Source organism: Ornithorhynchus anatinus, chromosome 9 (assembly GCF_004115215.2).
Source record: "Ornithorhynchus anatinus isolate Pmale09 chromosome 9, mOrnAna1.pri.v4, whole genome shotgun sequence".
Taxonomy (NCBI): Eukaryota; Metazoa; Chordata; class Mammalia; order Monotremata; family Ornithorhynchidae; genus Ornithorhynchus; species Ornithorhynchus anatinus.
Window position 1 is genome coordinate 30,577,984 of NC_041736.1, and position 23,312 is coordinate 30,601,295.

At 47.8% G+C, this 23,312-nt stretch overlaps 1 protein-coding gene across 4 annotated transcripts in view; it reads left to right on the forward strand.

Moving 5' to 3' along the window:
- The first annotated feature begins 12,585 nt into the window (after positions 1 to 12,585).
- WDR35 (WD repeat domain 35) overlaps positions 12,586 to 23,312 on the forward strand; it is a 94,426-nt gene continuing 83,699 nt past the window's right edge. For 2 of the 4 annotated variants that reach the window (XM_029072016.2, XM_029072018.2), the window contains exons 1-5: positions 12,586 to 12,670; positions 13,616 to 13,745; positions 19,212 to 19,283; positions 20,691 to 20,783; positions 23,180 to 23,308. In XM_029072016.2, coding sequence (XP_028927849.1) covers positions 12,647 to 12,670; positions 13,616 to 13,745; positions 19,212 to 19,283; positions 20,691 to 20,783; positions 23,180 to 23,308 — 448 coding nt within the window. In that variant the 5' untranslated portion in view covers positions 12,586 to 12,646. The remainder of the gene's footprint in view (positions 12,671 to 13,615; positions 13,746 to 19,211; positions 19,284 to 20,690; positions 20,784 to 23,179; positions 23,309 to 23,312) is intronic. The other 2 variants (XM_029072017.2, XM_029072019.2) reach the window with 1 other exon arrangement.

Here is a 23,312-nt window from a genome sequence, read left to right on the forward strand (position 1 = left end):
ATTTTGGTGGTGCTATTAGTAGTTTCTAATACAGGTTTTAAGAAAGTTAATGTACGTAGTCAAGAATTACATGCCATTCAATCTGGCATTAAAAAGGCTAGTCAAATTATGGGTGAGATTCCCCTAAAACATTTTAATCACAATTGAAACCCAATCTTCATTACCCATCCACCCCCAATACTTTAAAAGTAGCTTTACTCTGGGAACACAAATCAATAAAATTATATTTTTATAAGTATTTTTATAATTTAAGAGCAACATTTAAGAAATTTCTTAGGCTAAGCTTAAAGCAATTTTTAAACTATATACAACCATAAAGAAAGTAACTTAATTTCTGTCAAAAGTTTGACTGCTAGAATAGTAATTTTATAATTATGTATGGGCCTGTATCCTCTGTGAATATGTTATCCTTAGAAAAGCAAATGTTATTCACCTTTAATACTGGTTTCTTCTGCTTGCTCTGTAATTTATTATTTACCCTATTAAATGTAGCTTATTGTAAATTGATATATATATGACATTATTTATGTAGATGGCTCCCAAGAACCATAATTTTGACTGAAAATGAAGGTTCCATGTCATTTCAAGATAGGAATCCTTAAAAATAGTAGTAAGGTATCTTTGAGCTCTACTTTCCTTTCAGCGTGCTTTTTCTTAACCTTCTCTACCCTCATCACTCTTTCTTCCCATTTTTCACCCTGTGCCTGAAAGCAGAATCCTAAACTCGGCTCTTTGAAGAGCTGAGCACTGTTGCACAAGGCGATATACAGTCAGGACATAAAACATTTCAACTCAGCAATTTTTCCATTTCCTGAGATGCAATCCATTGCTAAAGGCCTATAATTAAAGAATAAAAATGAAAACCATAGCAATAGGTTGATACTGCATTCCTAATTTTTCAATCTAATTCCTCCTCCTCCGTAGAAATTTTTCCAGAATTCCTAAAGATGGCTACTCTACTGCTGATGTAAAGCTACTTATCCTGTCTCCTGTTTTGTCTTCTCTAAATCTCTTCTCAGTCATTATTTTCAATTATACTCTTCTGCAAATGGCAAGGTTCCTGAACTAACAGTTCCAGAAGTACTTCTCAGTATTTGATTTATTGAATTACCTATGGCCTATCATATGGCACACTGATATCCTAGCATGCCCAGACACTTTATTCAGGCATATTTATTGAGAGCTTACTGTGTGCAGAGCACTGTACTAAGGGCCTGGGAAGTACAATTTGGCAACAAATAGAGGCAATCTCCGCCCACAACGGGCTCACAGTCTAGAAGCGGGGAGACAGACATCGAAACCAATAAACAGGCATCAGTAGCATCATGCTAAATAAATAGAATTATAGATATATATATCATTAATAAAAATACATGGACTTATAATTATAAATGCATATATATATATATATATATATATATACACAAGTGCTGTGGGGAAAGGGTGGGGGTAGAGCAAAATACCATTACTAATAGTTGTGAAAGGAGTAGCTTGGCCTAATGGAAATAACATGAGATTGGGAGTCGGAAGGACCTGGGTTCTAATCCCGACTCCTGCACTTGTCTGCTGTGGGATCTTGGGCAGTCACTTCGCTTCTCTGTGCCTCAGTTTCCTTATCTGTCAGATGGGGGTTAAGACTGAGCCCCGTGCATCTACCTTGCAGATCTATCTTGTATCTACACCCTCCCCACCCACAAGGAACTTACCATCTAATGGGAAGAGACAAGCATAGATTTACAGAGTAATTAAAATAAACCACTTAATGTGCAATTGAATCAATAGATACGTACATATATTTACGCATATAAACGTGTCGAGGGTGGGTGTAGGTAAGTATATCAGTGGTAGAGCTGACTGACTGGTTTCTGTGATGTCGGATGCGGGGAAGGATTCATTAAATAGTATTTATTGAGTGCTTACTATGTGCAGTGCACTGTACTAAGCACTTGGAATGTACAAATCGGCAACAGATAGAGACAGTCCCTGCCCATTGACGGGCTTACAGTCTAATCTCATCTAATTGGATGAGAGGCGGCGGAGCCTAGTGGATAGAGGATAGGTCTGGGCGTCGGAAGGACCCAGGTTCTAATTCCAGCTCCACCGCTTGTCTGCTGTGTGGCCTTGGGCAAGACATTCATTTCTCAGTGCCTAGTTGTCTATAAAATGAAGATTAAGACTGTGAGCCCCCTATGGGATATGGACAGGGTCCAACCTGATTAGGTTGTATCTATCCCAGAGCTTAGTACAGTCCCTGGCTCGTAGTGAGTACTTAACAAAAGGAAGGCATGTTGAGAAGGTGGGCTTTCAGGAGGACTTGGGATATGGGGAAGGTTGTCAAACTGGGGGAGCAAAGGTGCCCCAAGCTGAGGGGATGGAGAGTTGAGAGAGAGGTACAGTTACATGGTCAGCTGGGAGAAGAAGGAGAAGTAGGAGGAGACATCAGACTAATAATAATGATGGTATTTGGTAAGCGCTTACTATGTGCCAAGCACTGTTCTAAGCGCTGGCATAGATACAAGGTAATCACGTGGGGCTCACACTCTTAATCCTCATTTTACAGATGAGGTCACTGAGGCCCAGAGAAGTTAAGTGACTTGCCCAAAGTCCCACAGCTCATAAGCGGCGGAGCCGGGATTAGAACCCATGACCTCTGCCTCCCAAGCCCGGGCTCTTTCCTCTAAGCCACGCTGTTTGGACGTTAGTTGCAAAAAGAGTAAGAGTAAGATTTCCAATCAAGATGTTAAGGTTTTACTTACATTGTAAAAAGATTGACATTTAAAAAAATTCGGTAGAACTCTAGCTCCTTTCCAGAATCTTCTTGGGGAGAGCCTAATATTTGCTAGCCACGGTGTCCACTCACCAACTTGGACATACACTTGTTCTTATCATTCCTAGTCACTGTACGACCTGTACCCTCACCAACTCTGAAATCCCTCTATCTGACCATAACCTCCTCACCTCCCTTCTCTCCCCACTCACTTCCTCTCTGCCAATCTGTCCTGTTCCCCCAAAGAGAACTCCAATCTTTTGACCCCATCTAATTTTCACCAGTCGTCATCCCCCTTTTAGCCGGCCTACCCCAAATGCCTTCTCTTGTTGACCAGATTGATAGCTTCAACACCACCCTCTCTACTGAACTCAACTTTCTCACTCCCCTAACCCTTCACTGTTTTTGTACAACTAATCTGCAGTCCTGGATCACCTCCACAGACTTCTTCTTTCTCTCCGGTCCACGAGACGCAGAGCGCTGCTGACAGAAATGTAGATATCAGGCCGATATCGGCCACCTCAAGTTCACCCTTACCTGTTTTAACTCTGCCCTCTCCTCTGCTGGGCAAAATTTTTTCTCCATCCTTATGGACACCCGTGCCCATTGTCCTTTCCAGTTGTTTCAGATGTTTCACTCCCTCATCAACCCCCTGCCCCCCTCCTCCCCCAGCTCTTGTTCCCATGACCTACTTTATTGAGAAAATTGAAACTATCAGGCACGATCTCCCTAAAATCACTCCTGTTCCTCTCCAGTCTCTCCTTCCTCCTGCCCCTTCTTCAACTCTCCCATCTTTCCCAGCAGTATCTCTAGAGGACATCTCCTGCCTTCTCTCAAAATCCACTCCCTCCACCTGCACATTCAGCCCCATCCCTTGGCACTTTATCAAAAACTTGGCTCCTCTCTTCTTCCCTCTCTGACCTCCATTTTCAACTGTTTGCTCTCCAGTGGCTTCTTCCCCACTGCTTTCAAATATGCTCGTGTCTCCCCATTCCCCCAAAACCCTCCTTTGACCCCATGGCTCCCTCCAGTTATCGCCCCATCTCCTTCCTTCCATTCCTCTCCAAAGTCCTGAAGTGAGTTGTCTACTCCCACTGTCTCATTCATTCATTCAATCATATTTATTGAGCGCTTACTGTGTGCAGAGCACTGTACCTCAATTCTCTCCTTGACCCCCAACAATCTGGCATTCCGTTTCCTCACTCCGAAGAAACCACCCCCTCAAAGGTCTCCAGTGGTCTCCTTCTTGCCAAATCTAGGTGCTTCTACTCTATCCTAATCCTCCCCGACCTCTCAGCTGCCTATGACGCTGTCAACGACCCCCTTCTCCTGGAAACATTGTCCAACCTCAGCTTCACTGACACTGTCTTCTCCTGATTCCCCTCCTATCTTTCTGGCTGCTCATTCTCAGTCTCTTTCACAGGCTCCTCCTTGGCTTCCCACCCCCTAACTGTGGGTGTCCCTCAAGGTTCAATTCTGAGACGACTTGTATTCTCCACCTACACCCTCTCCCTTGCAGAACTCATTCGCTCCCCTGGTTTCAGCTATTACCTCTATGCGGATGATTCCAAATCTCCATCTCCGGCCCTAATGTTTCCGTCTCTGCAATCTCACGTTTCCTCCTGCCTTCATGACATCTCTATTTGGATTTCCTGCCGTCACTTTGAACTTAACATATTCAAAACAGAATTCCTTATCCTCCCACCCTTCCCTTCCTTTGGCTTTCCCATTACTGTGACAACACCATCATTTCTGTCTCACAAACCTGTAACCCCGGCATTATCCTTGATTCCTCTCTCTCATTCAACCTACGTTTTCAATCTCTCACTAAATCCTGTCAGTTCACCCTTCACAACGTCACTAAAATCCACCCTTCCCTCTCCATCCAAACTGCGACCATGTCAATCCAAACACTTACCCTATCCAGCTTTGATTGTTGTTTCAGCCTCCTTGTTGGCCTCCCTAACTCCTGTCTCTCCCAACTCCAGTCTAACTTCACTCTGCTGCCCAGGTCAGTTTTCTACAAAAACGGTCACTCCATGATTCCCCGATCCTCAAGAACTTTCAATGATTGCCCGTCCTTCTCCATATCAAACGGAAGCTCCTTACCATTGGCTTTCAAGTTCTCAATAACGTTTCCCCCTCTTACCTCACCTGCTTACTCTTCTACTATAATCCAGCCCACACATTTCACTCTTTTAATGCCAACCTACTCAGTCTACCTCAGTCTTGTCTATCTTGCCACTGACCACTCACCCACATCCTGCTTCTGGCTTGGAATCCCCTCCCTGTTCAAATCTGACAATTACTCTCCCGTCTCTTCAAAGCCTTATTGAAGGCACGTATCCTCCAAGAGGCCTGCCCTGACTAAGCCCTCATTTGCTTTTCTCCCGCTCCCTTCTGCCTCGTCCTGATTTGGTCCCTTTCACTCCATCCTCAGACCCACAGCACTTACGTACAAATCCGTAATTTATTCATTTATATGAATAGCTGTCTCCTCCTCTAGACTGTAAGCTCATTATGGGCAGGGAATGTATCTGTTATATTGTTGTGTTGAACGCTCCCCAGCGCTGAGTACAGTACTCTGCACATAGTAAGCGCTCAATAAATACAATTGATTGATTGATTGAAGGGGGCCGAGCTTTGCTGCCGAAGCCATGATCAGAATCCTGTCCCTATGGACCTGCTTCCAATCTGTCTGAAGAGCCTTGTTATCGGCATCCTGGCACAGAGTCAGCTTCCGACATTTGACTACACTTAGGCAGGGAATAATTCTCCAACCTTTTCCATTCCATAAGGTACTCTCACATTTCATGGTCTCCACACACAGATTGCACATGACGTCAATGCGGTAAGCTGTGGGTGTATGCAGGGTAAGGGGAATGGGGTCATGCAGAAGCCTAGTTGAACTTTCGAACCCGGAAGGTGTTTCTGCCCCTTCGACAGCCACTGCTTTCCCTTCACAGGTCCCTTGACACAGGTGCTGTGCCTTAAGCAGGGAGAGGGAACGATTTTATCGGCCACTGGCTCGGGGCCGCCTCCCCCTCCGGCTTTACGCCCGTGCCGCTGCGGCCGTATTCCCCTCTGACCTTGTGCCTCTGGATGCCACAGCTGCTGCCCGCCCCCGGCAAGACGTTATAACCCCCAACACCCTATGATGCAGGCCAGCTTTAGAAGGGAAACAAGGAAATTGCGGAAGGCAGAGACGTGGCCACTCAGAGACGGTGAAGGTATGAATTCTGTGGCAGGCTTGGGCACCACGGAAGATGGAACGATACAGCTACCGGACCAAGGTCAGAACCTCAGAGCTGAGCCTTCCAGGTTCAGGAGTGTGGAGATGCGGCCGTGACATGGCGGTGAGTTTCAGGGTGGTGGTAGAGGAAATGTGGACTGCCTCGAAATGTTGTGTGGAATGTTATTATATTAGTTTTTGTGGGTTGCCTGTATTTACGGCTCATTCACGTCCTACGGCATGATGTCCGTGGGCCCGGCGTAGCATAATGGCATCCTAAATTAAGACGTAGGGCAGCTAAACTTCTGAAGCCAACCCAAATCTGACTGTACACTCAGTGGCCATTGCCTCCTGTGTATACTCTGTGAGGTTGGCCTGGCCTGGCCTGAGGGACAGCCTCCAGATTCATCTTGGGCCTCCTAGCCCTTTCCCATCCTGGTCTGTCTGCTCCTCTGTCAGCCTCGGAAACCTCAAGGGGCTTCCGGAATCCCGCTGGGCTGGCAGTAACATAAATGGGGAGGGGAGGCCTGCCAAATTTGAGGGCGTTAGCTATCAGCCATGCTCAGTTCCTTACCAACGAGGAAGCCTGTTCGAGAAAGTAATCTGATAAAACAATCATCTTTTCCCCATAAACCCAACCAAACCCCATTTCCAAGACAAACCCTGGGGGTGGTCAATCAATCAGTCATATTTATTGAGTGCTCACTGTGTGCAGAGCCCTGTACTAAGTGCTTGGGAGAGTACAACATAACAGAGTTGAGAGACACGTTCCCTGTCCACAGCGAGCTTACAGTTCTAGGGGGGGAAACAGGCTTTAATAGAAACGAATATAAAGTAATGCAACACGACACTTAACTGGTTTCTTTCAAAGATTGCAAAGGTGTGAGGGACAGGAAAAATCAGACAGAGACTTCCAAAGCAAGCAAAATACATTTTATTGGGATGAGCAACAGGATAACCTAAGTCAACTGTGGTGAGGAGGGTATGCTGTTGACTGAAGCCTTAATGGAATTTTCACCAAGGTCTTGGGAAGCCCCTAAATGCCTGAACACTAAAGCAGTGTATATGAAAGAGGGGAGAACTTGGACTTGGAATCATGAAAATGCAGCCTTTTGAAACACGAAACAGGAGGTGTCTGTAAAGGCCATGGCCTTTTCCTAGGATTGGAAAACACCATTCCCTGACTAGCAGAATTGCCAAGTCAGGACGTGGCACGGACCGGTGGAAGAAACACGGACCTGGGTATCAGAGGACCTGGGTTCAAAGCCCCGGTCTTTCATCTGCTCGCTTTTGACCAGGGACAAGTCACTTAACTTCCCGGTGCCTCATCTACAAAATGGGGATTGAATCCTCTCTTCAACTGAGAGCGGGAACCTGTTATGGGGCAGAGAGTATGTCCAATCTGATGATCTTGAATCTATCCAGCACTTAGTCCTCATATAGTAAATGCTTAACAAGTACCATAAAAAAAAAAGCAAGCTGACATACCATAAGGCAGGCAACTCCTTGAGGGAGAAGCAGTGTGGCCTAGTGAAAGAGCGTGGACCTGGGAGTCAGAGCACCGGGGTTCCAATCCTGGCTCCTCCAGGTGTCTGCTGTGTGACCTCGGTCAAGTCACTCGACCTCTCCTTGCCTCAGCCACCTCAACCGCGAAATGAGGATTAAGACTAGACGTCGCATGTGGGCCATGGACCGCGCCCACCTGGTGGGGGTACAGGCCATTGAATTTGGCAAGAAGGAGGCCGTTAGTGACCTTAGAGAGAGCTTTTTCTGGAGAATTGGAGGGAGTGGAAGGCAGATATTAGAGCAGAATCGAAGCATTAGAGCAGATTTGTACATTAAGAAGAGGTAGGTTGGGGATGGAGATCAAATGGAGCATTATCTCTTGGGGTAACTGGAGGGCTTGAGATTGGAAGTTTCTCTAGGGGACCAGGACTGTTCTCAAACTAATCTCTTCCCTAAATCTCCCCACCCAGTTTCCCCTTCTATAGCCACTGCAGCACTTCCATATCACTTATTCATTCATTCATTTGTATTTATTGAGCGCTTACTGTGTGCAGAGCACTGTACTAAATGCTTAGAATGTACAGTTCAAGCACTTATGCCCTTGAATCCCTACTTCTCCCCTCTCGCCCCCAGCATATGTACTTATCTTTGAACTGTTGCTTTCACCCATCTGTAATTTATTTTAGTGTCCATCTCCCCCGCTAGAGTGTAAGCAAGTTGAAGTAGAGATTTTGTCTACTAACTGTTATACTTTTCCAAGTATCTTGTACTAAACGGAGTAAGCATTCAATAAATAGTATTGGTAGGTGGACATAATTGATTTTAAAGCTCTCCACTAGCTCTCTCCCATTTACTTATGGGATCTCCTCAACTCTTCCACCCCTGTTCACACTCTTTGCTCCTCTCAAGTCCACCTCCTGGTTCTACCTTACTCTCATCATTTTCACCTCCAGCTCATGGTCACATTATCTTCAGACCAGGAAGTCCCTTAGAACTCAGCCCTCTCCACTTTCAAAGGCCTTCTAAAATTCCACTTCCTCCTACATGTTCTCTTTCAACTAATTATTTGTTGCTTCAGTGCTTCATCTGCCTCTTGCACTTAAATATTTATTTAGTGCATCCTCAGCACTTGTGTGTATATGGGTATATTTGATATTTCTATGTCTCCCCCACTAAAGGGTAAGCTCCCTGTGAACAGGAAATGTGTCTTGTGCCTTCCATTATCTCCCAAGCCCTTATAATAGAGTACCCCACCCGGCAGAACACGGGCCTAGGAGGCAGAGGGCTCTATCACTTGTCTGCTGTGTGACCTTGGGCAAGTCCCTTCATTTCTCTGTGCCTCAGTTACCCCATCTGTAAAATGGGGACTGTGAACCTCAAGTGGGACAGGGACTGGGTTCAACTTGATTACCTTGTTTTGATCCCCCAGTGCTTAGAACGGTGCCTGGCGCTAGTAAGCGCTTAACAAATACTAGAAAAAAAGATCTGCGCTTTCAAGTTCAACACGGTATAATGAATGCACTTTTGCTCCAGATCCTAAAGCAGAACATTCAGTCAGAAGTGTTAGCTGAGTGAGCCCTACGTGGGACAACCTGATGACCTTGTATCTACCCCAGGGCTTAGAACAGTGCTCTGCACATAGTAAGCGCTTAACAAATACCAACATTCACATTATTATTAGTTTGTGCAAATTGGTGTACTTGAGAAAATACAATATAGTAGACAAAACCCCTGCCCTCATGGACCTTATTTGCGGGAATCAAAATTAAAAAGATCCAGCGCTTTACTACACATTAAAATTGCAATTCGATTTCCTATAAGGAACTTGAATTGCAGGGATTCAGTTAAATCAGGCAGCGTGAGAATAAAAAGTGAAAATTGTATGAATTTCCACTCAGAGGTCACTAAAGGAGGAATAGTAATCTCTGTCCACAGGCAGAATGGAGGTAGCCTTTGATGCTGGGACTGCTCCATTGGAAACATTTTAAATTTTATGTTTCAGTTCACAAAGTCAGCTCTGCAATTTCTTGGGTGCTACTTACAAAATTAAATTCTTTTAGAAAATAAAAGTAGGCCTCAAGGGCCAAGGTTTGTTTTTGAACAGTCTGCTTATTTCTTATAGTGAATGATTACAGAGGAACGGCATCCATTTAGATTAGTCAGGGTGATCCCATCCGTCTCGATTTAAATCCACGTCGCATAACGGGAACGGCACTCATTAGGGAAAAGGCCCGTTTCTCAAGAAATATTCCTAACTGAATCTTTAGTACAAAAAACAGGAGCATGAAAACTACCTGATTTCAAGGAGGCAAAGAACTATAAATGATATTTTGCTAATTCAGACTGACCAGTCTTCATCAGTCCTACCATTCTACTTTTACTTTGGTTTTCCTTTGATCTAGGCACACCTTTTCATTCGTTCATTCAGTAGTATCTATTGAGCGCTTACTATGCGCAGAGCACTGTACTAAGTGCTTGGAATGTACAGATCGGTTACAGATAGAGACAGTCCCGGCCCTTTGACGGGCTTACAGTCTAATCGGCGGAGACGGACAGACAAGAACAATAGCAATAAATAGAATCAAGAAAACAATTAACCTTTTCGCTCATAGATTAGTTTTTAAATCGGTCAATAGTATTTATTGAGCGCTTTCTGAGTGCAGAGCACTTGGGTGAGTACAGCAGAGTTAATAGACACATTCCCTGTTAAATGTTTTTTTTGCGTGGGTCTCAAAGTTTTGTTCGACCGCCTGTTCCCTGGAAAAGAAAAGAAAGGCAACTTGAGAACCGAGTGAAGAAATATCAGGAGGGTGGGTGGAATAAAAGCAGTTAAGAAGGTGGAGAAAATACTCATCATCCAAAATTCTTTCAAACATCTGGCTGCACGCCGGGCCCGACGATGCATTCGCGACTGGCCTTCTGCGGGCCAAGCACAAACACCGTGACCCAAAAAGGGAATTGACTCGGTCTCACAACCTCCAGAAACCCGAAGTTTCTTCAGGTCGCGTCTTCCCTGCTCCGACTGGACGAGCCCCCCACCCCAAGGCCGTCTTCTCCAAGAAGCCTTCTCTAAGAGAAGCAGTGTGGCTCAGTGGAAGGAGCTCGGGCTTGGGGGTCAGAGGTCATGGGTGCGAATCCCGGCTCTGCCACTTGTCAGCTGTGGGACTGGGGGCAAGTCACTTCACTTCTCTGGGCCTCAGTTCCCTCATCTGTCAAATGGGGATGAAGACCGAGAGCCTCACGTGGGACAACCTGATAACCCTGTGTCTCCGCCAGCGCTTAGAACAGTGCTCTGCACATAGTAAGCGCTCAATAAATACTATTGAATGAATGAATATGTATATATCTGTTTACGCCTGTAGTTTATTTATGCACGTATTGATATATTTATACTAACGTCTCTCTCCGCCTCTCGAGCTAGCCGGGGGCAGCTAATGGGTCTGTTTTCATATCGTACTCTCCCCAACGCTTGGTCGAGTGCTTTGCATACAGTTAAGCGCTCGATCAGTACGATCGACTGATGGAATGACTGAATGACGCTGGATCCCTAAGGGCCTTTAAAGTGGCCGCTATCTGCGTCAGCCGGAGAATTAGTCTCTCCCCGCAATAAAGCCTTTACTGAAGGCATATCTTGGGCAAAAAGCCTCCGCGGATCGAGCCCCACTTTTCCACGTCTCCCACCGCCTTGGCTTTTCCCCGGGCCCCAGCCGCCGCACAAGCCCTCAGGACGACGTCTGGGCTTCTCTTGCTTTATTTATGCCGCGGTCTGGCCGCCTGGGCCCCGCCCTGGTGCCGCGGGCCTGCAAGCCTGTTGGGGGCGAGGAACGTCCTGCCCCTTCTCCCCGCCCCTCCTCCCCGGCGAGCCCCGCCCCTCGACACAAGCCCCGCCCCTCGACACAAGCCCCGCCCCTCGACACAAGCCCCGCCCCTATCCCCGCCCGCCTCCCGTCTAGCCCCGCCCATTCCCCCTAGGCCCCGCCCCTTCTCCGTAGGCGCCCCCCTCGCCTCGCCCTCGGCCCCGCCCCTCACCTCCCCTCGCCCTAGGCCCCGCCCCTCTCACTAGGCCCCGCCCCATCCTCGCCTAGCCCCGCCCCTCGCCCTAGGCCCGCCCCTTCTCTTCGCCCCCTCTCAGCTAGCCCCGCCCCCCCTCCCTAGGCCCCGCCCCTTCTCCCCTTCCAGCCCCTCCCCTCCCCCAGGCCCCGCCCCTTCTCTTCGCCCCTCCCCATCTAACCCCGCCCCTTCAATCCGGGCCCCTCCCCATCTCGCCCCGCCCCCTCTCCCTCGGCCCCATCCCTTCTCGCCCCTCCCCTCCCCTCCCGTAGGCCCCGCCCTTCTCCCTGCCTAGCCCCGCCCCTCTTCATAGTCCCCGCCCATTCAACCCTTCTAGCCCCGCCCCTCTCCCTAGGCCCCTCCCATTACCCCCTTCTAGCCCCGCCCCTCTCCGTCGGCCCCGCCCCTTCTCCCCTTCCAGCCCCTCCTCTCCCCTAGGCCCCGTCCCTCTCTTCGCCCCTCCCCATCTAACCCCGCCCCTTCAGCCCGGGCCCCGCCCCCTCCAGCCCCGCCCCCTCTCCCTCGGCCCCGCCCCTTCACCCCGCCCCATCTGGTCCCGCCCCTTCTCCCCATATAATAAATAATAATACCAATGTTGCTCTTTGTGAAGCGCTTACTCTGTGCAGAGCACTGTCCTAAGCGCTGGGGGAGATACGGGGTCATCAAGTTATCCCCCGTGAGGCTCACAGTGAATCCCCCCTTTTCCAGATGAGGGAACTGAGGCCCAGAGAAGTGAAGTGACTCGCCCAGAGTCACCCGGCTGCCACGGGGCGGAGCGGGGATTCGAACCCGTGGCCTCTGACTCCCCAGCCGGGGCTCTTGCCACTGAGCCACGCTAAAGGCTTCTGCCCCCGCCCCCTCCCCGAGGCCCCGCCCCCTCCCCGAGGCCCCGCCCCCTCCCCGTCTAGCCCCGCCCCCCGCTTTCCCCGCGGCGCCGCGTGAGGCGAGCGCGATGACGTCACGGGAAGGCCCTCCCCCTCCCCCTCCCCCCGCCCCCGCGTCCAGGCCCGGCGGGCGGAAGTGGCGGCGGTTGCCAAGGCGACGGCAGCGAGGCGGAGGCGGTCGGTGGCGGAGGCGGCCGGTGGCGGAGGATGTTCATTTACCTCAGCAAGAAAGTGAGTTTCCCCGCGGCCTCCTTCATTCACTCATTCCATCCCATTCATTCATCCAGGCCTATTGATGGAGCGCTTCCTGCGTGCGCAACACTGGACTAAGCGCTCGGACGGAGACCGTCCCTGCCCAACGGCGGGCTCACAGTCCAGAAGAGGCGGGCAGGGACACGGGCAACAAAACCCAAGTAACCTTGATATTTGTGAAGCGCTTACTACGTGCAGAGCACTGTTCTAAGCGCTGGGGGAGATACGGGGTCATCAGATCGTCCCACGTGAGGCTCACGGTGAATCCCCATTTTGCAGATGAGGGAACTGAGGCCCGGAGCAGTGACTTGCCCACAGTCACACAGCTAAGTGGCAGAGCGGGATTCGAACCCGTCACCTCTGACTCCCAAGCCCGGGCTCTTGCCACTGAGCCACGCTGCGGGCATCCCTAGCAGCGAAACAGACAAAGAGAATCGTAGATATCGAGGCAGCGCTGATAAAAAAAAGTGGAGAAGAGGAAGAGAGGGGCCTGGGTTGGGGGGGAGGCCGTCCTCAGCCCGGGACTCTCGACCTAATAATTAATAATAATTATGGTATTTATGAAGCGCTTACTATGTGCAGAACACTGTTCTGAGCGCTGGGGTGGATACAGGGTCATCAGATTGTCCCACGTGGGGCTCACATTTTTTAATCCCCATTTTCCAGATGAGCTAACTGAGGCCCAGAGAAGTGAAGTGACTTGCCCAAGGTCACACAGCAGACAAAATGGCGGAGTCGGGATTAGAACCCACGACCTGTGACTCCCAAGCCCGGGCTCTTTCCACTAAGCCACGCTGCTTCTCTACCCGTTACCCATTTGTCCAAGCGCTTAGTACGGTGCTCTGCACATAGTAAGCGCTCAATAACTACCGAATGAATGAATGACCCTCCGACCCCCGTCCAACGGCTGTTCCTCTCTTGCAGATCGCCATTCCCAACAACATCCGACTCAGATGCATTTCCTGGAACCGAGACCAAGGGTTCATCGCCTGTGGTGGAGACGATGGGCTGCTCAAAGTCTTAAAGCTGGAAACTCAGACGGGTGAGGACCGAGGTCAGCGGGAAGTGACCCCTCCGACGGTGTGGGGCCTCGCCGCCCTAACGAGGACACCCCTTGGCTGGTGAGGTTGATGGGCTGGCTTAGGGAACGTCTTCGAGGCTCTATTGTAATAATTACGGTAGCGGCTATACTGCGATGCTGATAATTACGGTCGCCGGCAAGCGCTTACTACGCGCCAAGCGCTGTTCCGAGCGCCGAGGGGGATACGGGCTCATCGGGTTGTCCCACGTGGGGCTCACAGGCTTCGTCCCCGTTTTACAGATCCGTTCGATCGCACGCATCGAGCGCTCGCCGTGTGCCGAGCGCTGTTCGAAGCGCTTGCAAAGTACAGTTCAAGCGACGGAGACGATATCCACCCGACAGCGGGCCCACGGTCTCCGGGCAACGAGACCCAACGAGGAGACGGGCGTCGATGCCATCAATATAAATAGGATTATAGTTATGCGTCATTGATGAAATAAATAGAATAATAAATATGTCCACAGGTACACGAGTGCCATGGGGTGGGCGGGAAGGTAGAGTAGAAGGAGGGAGTCGGGGCAATGGGGAGGAGGAGCGGAGGAAAAGGGGGGCTCAGTCTGGGAAGGCCTCCTGAAGGAGGTGAGATTTCAGTAGGGCTTTGAAGGGGAGGAAGTGTGCTAGTTTGGCAGATGTGAGGAGGGAGGGCATTCCAGGTCAGTGGTAGGTGGGCCAGGGGTTGACGGGACAGGCGAGAACAAGGCAGAGTGAGGAGGGGAGCGGCGGCGGAGGAGTGGAGTGTGCGGGCCGGGCTGTAGAAAGAGAGAAGGGAGGTGAGGTAGGAGGGGACAAGGTGATGGAGAGCTTTGAAGCCAACAGTGAGGAGCTTTTGTTTCATAAGAATGTCGATAGGCAACCACTGGAGGTTTTTGAAGACGTGCCCAGAGTGTCTCTGTCGGAAGATGATCCGGGCGGCGGAGTGAAGAATAGACTGGAGCGGGGAGAGACAGGAGGAAGGGAGATCCGTGGGGAGGCTGACACAATAATCCAGCCGGGATATTACGAGAGCCTGTACCAGTAAGATAGCCGTTTGGGTGGAGAGGAAAGGGCGGATCTTGGCGATGTCGCGAAGGTGAGACCGGGAGGGGTTGGTGACGGATCGGATGGCTTCAAGATTCTCCATCGTCTCATGTCAGTCCTCCTTGCTCTTTTTTTTTTTTTTCTCTTGGTACTTTCTGGCATGCACGGTACTGAGCACTGGGCTAGGGACAAGATAATTAGATTCCATTTAGGGCTCAGAGTCTAAGAAAGACGAAGGAGGATTTAATCCTCGTATTACAGATGAGGAAACTGAGACGTAGTGAAGTTAAGTGACTTGCCCGTGGTCACACAGCAGACATATGGTAGCGACCGGATTGGAGCCCAAATCATCTTGATTCTCCCTTCCCAATGTTGCTGAAACCCACCTTTTCCTCTCCATCAATCCTCATCCATGCTGATCCAAGCACTTATCCTTTCCTGCCCTGACTACTGCATCTGCTTCCTTGCTGACCTCCCTGCCTCCTGGCTCTCCCCACTTCAGTCCTTACTTCACTCTGCTGCACGGATCATTTATCGACAAAAGGTGTGTCTTCCCACACCTCGGGAATCTCCAGTGGCTGCCCATCCACGTCCATGTCAAACTCCTTACCGCTGGCTTCAAAGCACTCAGTCATCTCACCCCGTCCTACCTCACTTTACTGATCTTCTACGGCCCAGTCCGACCACTCCTCTCCTCTCTTGCCAACTTACTCACTGTGCCCTGATCTCGCCTGTCTCACCGCTAACCCTTTTCCCACATCCTCCCTCTAGCCTGGAACTCCCTCCCCTGCCGTATATCCCAGACCACTGCTCTCTCTCCCCCTTCAAAGCGTTAGTAAGTTTACATCTCCTCCGAGAGGCCTTCCCTGACTGAGCCCTTTTTCCCCCGGCTCGTCCTTCCTTCTGCCTCGTCAGCGCCCTTGGATCTGTGACCTTCAGGCGTTCGATATTCGCCCCAACCCCACAGCACTTATGTACATATTTTAAATTATATATTATAAATTATTTATTCCTATTAATGCCTATTTCCCCCTCTAGGCTGTAAACTCGGTATGGGCGGGGAATGGGTCTGCTAATTCTGCAGTATCGTACTCTCCCAAGCGCTCAGTACAGTGCTCTCCACATAATATACCCTCAGTAGATACTTTTGGCTCCGGACGTTATAAAAAGTGCCAAATTCTAAATATTTTGTTATCGGTATGTATTTTGGTTGCTACTCGATCATTACTCGTGCTGTTTTTATTCACATAATATTTTGTCAGTTTTTTGGATTTTTAGGTAGACTTAAAGTGTATATAGATGCACTTTAAATGATTTCTTATGGGGAAATCATATACTTACTTTACCTAAATTACTCATTTCCTATACTCTGTTCAGATTCATGGAGCCAATTAAGAGCGCCGATTGGGATATAGCTGGACAGCCAATTCTACCGTAGCAGGATCGCCTCATTGGCCCCTCTTTTCCATCACAGCTGAGCAAAAACAGCCACCCTCGGTCCTCTCACTGCGGCTGAGGAACTCTCTGCAGGGCCTTGGCCCGCTCTCGGGTCTCGGGGCCGGACGTAAAAGCCACCGCTCTGCCTTCTCGGCTCCTTGGCACCTCATGGGTCAGATGAAACACCTGCCATTCGCAGCCTTCCCTCCCTGTGCACTTTTGTGTTGCCTTCCCCGCCTCCCCCTGCAGCCGTGCTTCCCTCCCCGTCACCCGGGGCTGGCACCGGCTCCCCTCCACACCTTCAGGAAAACCCCATCCCTTCCTGCTTTCCGCCGCCCTGGGAGGAATGAGAACGGCACTTGCTTCATGAGGTCTTGTAGAACCTCGGGAAAACTCACTCTTGGCTTCAGAGCTCTCCATCACCTTGCTTTCTCCTACCTCACCTCCCTTCTCTCCTTCTACATCCCAGCCCGCACACACCACTCCTCTGGTACTAACCTTCTCACTGGGCCTCGTTCTCGCCTGTCCCGCCGTCGACCCCTGCCCCACGTCCTACCTTTGGCCTGGAATGCCCTCCCTCCTCAAATCTGCCAAACAATCACACTTCCCCCCTTCAAAGCCCTAGTGAAGGCTCACCTTCTCCTTCCCAGACTAAGCCCCCCTTTTCCTCAGCTCCCTCTCCCCACCGTCGCTCCGACTCGCTCCCTTTGCTCTATCCCCCAGCCCCACAGCACTTGTGTATATATGTACATATCTATAATTCTGTTTATATTAATGCCTGTTTACTTGTTTTGATGTCTTTCTCCCCCCTTCAAGACAGTGAGCCCGTCGTGGGCGGGGATTGTCTCTTTGTTGCTGAATTGTACTTTCCAAGTGCTTAGTACGGTGTTCTGCACACAGTAAGCGCTCAATAAATGCGATTGAATGAATGAATGAATGTCAGGAGCGGGGGCGCCGAATGTTGTGCCGGGAAGGGGGCGGGGTTCCTAAAGGAACTACTCAGTTGACTGGTGGAGAGCTCTAGAAAGGGATACAGTGCTGCAGCTGAAATCCCCGGGCCGTGTTTCCATTACACAATTTCAGTGTAACATAATGGAAGAAATGGGGAATGTCCTTCCCACAGTTCAAGTCTTTTCTGATAAGTTGGAACGAGTAATGTAGGAAGAAAAAGTTATGTGCAACGATGGGGTGGTGGGCTCGGCGTGATGCCGCTGTGTTTCTCGGACTTAATGTACAGGAATTTGTGCTTTTATAACTTCACAATATTTGGTGCAAAGAATGCTGAGTGGCAAAAGGGGAGGGCATTCTCACCGTAATGGAAGGGTACTTAAAAAAAATAGCCCTTGTACTGAGCACCGAGAAAGATACAAGCTAATCAGGTTGGACACGGTCCATGTCCCACAGTCTTAATTTCTATCTTACAGATGAGGTAACAGAGGCCCAGAGAAGTTAAGTGCCTTGCCCAAGGTCGCGCAGCAGACAAGGAGCAGAACCGGGTTTATAATCCAGGACCTTCTGGCTCCAGGCCTGTGCTCTTTCCTTCAAGTCATGCTGTTTCACATTAGAACGTGGAGCAAAGAGGTGTTAGCTTGGACCAAGGCTGGAAGAAGTTGACAGAGGCGGGCGGGGAGGCGGAAAAACCCACGAGGAAGGAGTGGGAAAGAAGGCCTCCCTGGGGGCCACAGCGCAGACCTGGGCAGTGCTTACTAGGGCGTCCCATTGGCAACATCTGCTCTTCCAGTCGCAGAGCCCGGGCCCGGAAGTCCGAAGGTCCTGGGTTCTAGTCCTGACTCTGCCGCTTGGCCGCTGTGTGACTTTGGGCAGTTCACTTCGCGTCTCCGTGCCTCAGTCACCTCGTCTCTAAAATGGGGATTCAGACTATGAGCCCCACAGGCACAGGTAATCCAACCCGATTGTATCTACCCCAGTGCCTACCCGTAGTAAGCACTTAACAAATACCATTAAAAGAAGAATGGGGGAGAGCGTGAGTAAGAAGTCAGTGGCCGGAGAGATAAGAAGGAGGCTTGAAACGAATGAAGAGTACAAGCTGGGATGTAGTGAGAGAAGAGAGTGGGTAAGTAGGAGGGAGAGAGACGATTGACGTTAATGGTCAGAAAAGTTTCTGTGTGACGCAGAGAGGAATGGGCAGACGTTGGAGGCTTTTGAGGGGCGGAGAGATGTGCATAAAATAATGTTTTAGAAAGATGATCTGGGCAACCCAGTGATGTTTGAATTGGATTGGGGGCAGGAGCCAGGAGACCGAATGAGAGGCTGATGCTGTAGTTAAACCAGGACCAGCGTGGTGGCCATTTGGATGTAGAGGGGCTCAGAGTTTGAGAAAATGGGTCAGAAGAGATTCAGACCGCTGCCTTTGAAGGACAGGAAAGAGCACACGATTACAAAGTGATTGCAGACCTGTGCTTTGAAAGGACATGTGGTGCGTGTGGTCCGTTCCTGGCTTATTTATAAGAGCTGTCCTGTCGTCGTCGATCCTGTTGTTTCGGTTGGAGTCATCTGTAACTGTAATACATTTTTAAAATGGGTATTTATAGAATTGTTTTCTTCGTGGGCTTTGGGTTGGGCAGGGAGAAATAACCCTCAGCGTGGCTTAGTGGAAAGAGCACGGGCTTGGGAGTCAAAGGACGTGGGTTCTAATCCCGGCTCGCCCACTTGTCCGCTGTGTGACCTCGGGCAAGCCACTTAACTTCTCTGTGCCACAGTTACTTCATCTCTAAAATGAAGATTAAGACTGTGAGTCCCATGCGGAACAACCTGATTACCTTGTATCTGCCCCAGTGCTTAGAACAGTGCTCGGCACATAGTAAGCACTTAAATGCCATCATCATCATCATCTTATTAGATCTGTGATAAATGTTCCAATATCCCGGTGACCTTGAAAACCAATGAAGAATACTTATAATTTGTCTCTTCCTTCTAAATTGTACTGTATTTTAGAAAATCAATTTTATATTTCATTTTTCATAGATGATGCAAAATTGCGAGGGCTTGCGGCACCCAGCAATCTTTCAATGAATCAAACTCTTGAAGGTCATAGTGGTAAGTTGCGATAGTATTTTATCATGAGTTATCTTTAGTCATTTAGAAATAAGCGCCACCTTTGTGGAAAGGACTGTATCTTTCAATAATACGGATATTCGGGGAAGAGGTACAACAGCGGATCTGAGCTTCATTTTAGTGAGAAGTAAACTAGCAATGTCATCCAGCTCTCCACAAAGTAAGCACCTCCCCTCCCCAACTCCTTGCCTTTATCGATCTGTCCCCTCCGTTGCTCTTTAAAATCTCCACTTTCCCTCACCCCTCCCCAGTTTTAAACATTTATCTCCCCTTTCCTCATGGCTCCTGTACATTCCCTCCCTACCTGGGGCCACTTAAAAAGCTTTTTTAAAGCCGGTGAGTCCTGCGTAGGACAGGGGCTGTGTCCACCGTCCAACCTGATTATCCTGTATTTATCCCAGTGTTTGGATCCATTATCGTCATCATTTTTTTTTTAAGTTTATTTCACAGCAGTGGTTGGGCCCTTCTCTGGCTTCAACCCCTAGGCTCATTACAACTGTGGGGCAATGGGCCAGGCTGCTCTGGATCCAGGGTGTTGTGAGGGAGGCATCTCCCCTGACTGGCCTGATCTCAGGAGCTACAGCTGGGGAATGGTCTTGTTTTTTATCTTTTTTTTTCCAGCAGTGCTGATTGGGTGACAAGACCCAAGAGAGTATCCTGTGGATGGGGGCAACAGTTTCAGGGGTGGAGAGGGTCGGGGGGGGACCCCAAGAAGTGAGGAAACAGGCAAGGTGTCGGGACGGAAGTTTAAAGATGGGCTGGAGGAGAGGGGGATGGAGAGAGCTTAGAGGTAAGCTCATCTGGTGGCTGGGTAAGGACAAAACAGCTAATTTTACTTGAACTGGAAGTAAAAGTTGGTTTCACTCTTATGGAACCTTCTGTAATAACACTTTAAGCCAAATTCTGTCAAGATTAATTATCCATTAGCAATTAGAAAGGCAAGTTTTACATTTTCATGTTTGGTATAATACTTGGTTATAGAAGATAAGTTAAGGTTAATGGATTCAATTCTACAATTCAGGCATCCTGTTCCTGACCTGCGGTAAGCCTGTCTTAAGAAAAACACACCCACATTACAGTTTAGCACCCCTTGGATGGCACTGAGTGCGAATGCAGAATTTGTTCTTCTGACATCACATCACGTTCTACCCGGGTAGACATGCCTTGTCATGAGAAAGTTCCCTAATTCCCCAGTTGCGTTCTATCCAAAACCTAGCAAAAACATGCATTATGTATTTTGAATTTGTTTTCAATGCAAAAAAAAATCAGTGATGGGATTATGCATTAGAAAGCTAAAATATTTGCCATAGACAGCATTGATTAATTTAGCTACGATAGAAAAATTCCCAGCTAATTTTAATTTACACATGTACCTTACCTATGTTCCAGGCTCCGTTCAGGTTGTGACTTGGAATGAACAGTATCAGAAACTTACTACCAGTGATCAAAATGGACTCATCATTGTGTGGATGTTGTATAAAGGTACTTGGCAGATGGGACATCCTGAAGGGTGGGAGATGATTCTTTCCTTTCAGGTCACAGAACAGGACCTATTTTGAGAGAGAAATGATACAGTGAACATTTAAGACCCCAGCAAAGAATATCTTTTAAGCATTGCTCTGCTTCATTCCTGCATATTTTTCCTTTGGTCACGGATTAAGCCCGTCAATGGGCAGGGATTGTCTGTATCTCTTGCTGAAGTGTACATTCCAAGCGTTTAGTACAGTGCTGTGCACATAGTAAGTGCTCAATAAGTACTATTGAATGAATTTATTCCATGTTTAAGAGAGGAGGACAGTCACTTCAGAGAGTAGAGGGGGAGAACAAGAGATCTCATGTCTTTTGACTGCTTAAAGTCTTTTTCATTTTTGTCACTTCAGACAGTAGAGGGGGAGAACAAGAGATCTCATGTATTTTGACTGCTTAAAATCTTTTTCATTTTTAGATAAACTAAAAGCACAAGCACTTTTCATCTCACCTCTTCATCTCATCTATACTGCTAGATCCCTCGTTAAAGAACAGTCAGATGAGGAATGCTAGTTGGATGTGTTTTCTTAAAGCGGAAGTATCTTTCCAGCATTTAGAATAGTGCTTGGCGCATCGTAAGCACTAAACAAGTACCATAATTATTATTATATCACAGTGCACACTGCAAACAGGTGGCAGGTTACCACAGGACAGAGTGCCATTTTATTCAGCTATATAACATTCTGTCTGCATGATTACAAAAACTCTTCAGACTGAGCAGTAAAGAGATGGAGGAAAGATCAGAGCTCCATATCGGGTGGGAGGTTAAACTTCAGGCAGACCCTTTGGAGCTTTTACCCAGGCAAAAATTCTCCATTCTCCCTCCTAGAATGGAGGTGGAGTGGGAGGAGGATATAGGAGTGGTGTGAGCTAGTGCGTGTAAAAAGAAGAGAAAGGGAGAGGAGGAAAAGGGGCTGGAGAAGAAGTGGGTTTTTCCATTCCCTCTGCTTCTCCCCCTGACCTACCCGAAGGCTCATCCTTTCTGTTTTAGGATTTGGATCTTCTCGATTTTCCCTCTGCTGTTCTGAAGTGGTTCTATTGTATTTCATAATACTTATGCATTTGAAAGCTTTGAAATGATTCCTTGATTACATTTTGAAATTTTCCCTCAAGACAGCAGTGGCCTTTTATTTTTTGGCATAGGCTCTGGACTTCAGTAAACATTCCTCCCTGAATGTGATCACATTCTTAATGTCTTCTTGTTAAAACCTGCTTCCTTGTAGTGCTCGACTAGGTAGTGTTATGATGGACTTTAGCTCACTGCATTCTGATCCAGTGAAGAGATTCATCACAACTGGACTGTTTAAAAAAGGATGTTTATTGTATATTTATGGTCTGTATAAATGTTGACTGAGGTCTGATTTCACTTTTAATTATGAAACAATTATCCTTTCTTTCTCCTGTTTCCATTTGCTTTACATGTGTATTGAATGAGGGGAAAGGGATTACATTTAGAAAAGTGATTTTTCTAGCCTTGAACCAGTAAACTAGACAGTGTACTTTCAGTGAGAAGGAAAGGAAAGTAATAATACTGTCTGATGAACTATCTCAGTGATTGGTTAACTATTTTCTATTTAAATCTTTTAAAGAGCTAAAGGTCAAGTTGTGTTTAATGTTTTATTTTTTATTTTAGTTGTGTACTTTCTGAAGACAGTATATTAATGGCTAAGAATTGGACTTGTCTGGACAATACTTTAGTTAACTATTAACTATTTAAACTATTTAAATCTTATTAATGCCTTTTTTGCTTGTTCTGAAGTGTATATATATACCTCTAATTCTATGTATTTATATTGATGGTACTGAGGCCTGTTTACTTGTTTTGATGTCTGTCTCCCCCCTTCTAGACTGTGAGCCCACTGTGGGCAGGGATTGTCTCTACCTGTTGCCAAATTGTACTTTCCTAGCGCTTAGTACAGTTCTCCGCACACAGTAAGTGCTCAATAAATACGACTGAATGAATGAATGAATAAATGAGAAGGCTTTTGCAAATATTGTGGAATGCCAGAAAAACAAACAAATGCAAAAAAAATCAGTGGTAGGATTATGCATTAGAAAGCTAAAATAGTTGCCATAGACAGCATTGATTAGCTACAAACAAATTTTCTATTAAAATCTTTTAAAGAGCTAAAGGTCAAGTTGTGTTTAATGTTTAATTTTTTATTTTAGTTGTGTACTTTCTGAAGACAATATATTAATGGCTAAGAATTGGACTTGTCTGGACAATACTTTAGTCGTCTGGAAAAACTTCCTGGCAACAGCAAAATGCATTTTGAGGCACGTCTGCCGTTTCTTAGGCAGATTCGAAAGAATGTAGAATTTTGACTTTGAGTTTCATTTTGGGATAACAGGTTCTTGGTACGAAGAGATGATTAACAACAGAAATAAATCAGTAGTTCGTAGTATGAGCTGGAATGCTGATGGACAGAAAATCTGCATTGTATATGAAGACGGAGCTGTGATCGTTGGTTCAGTTGATGGTAA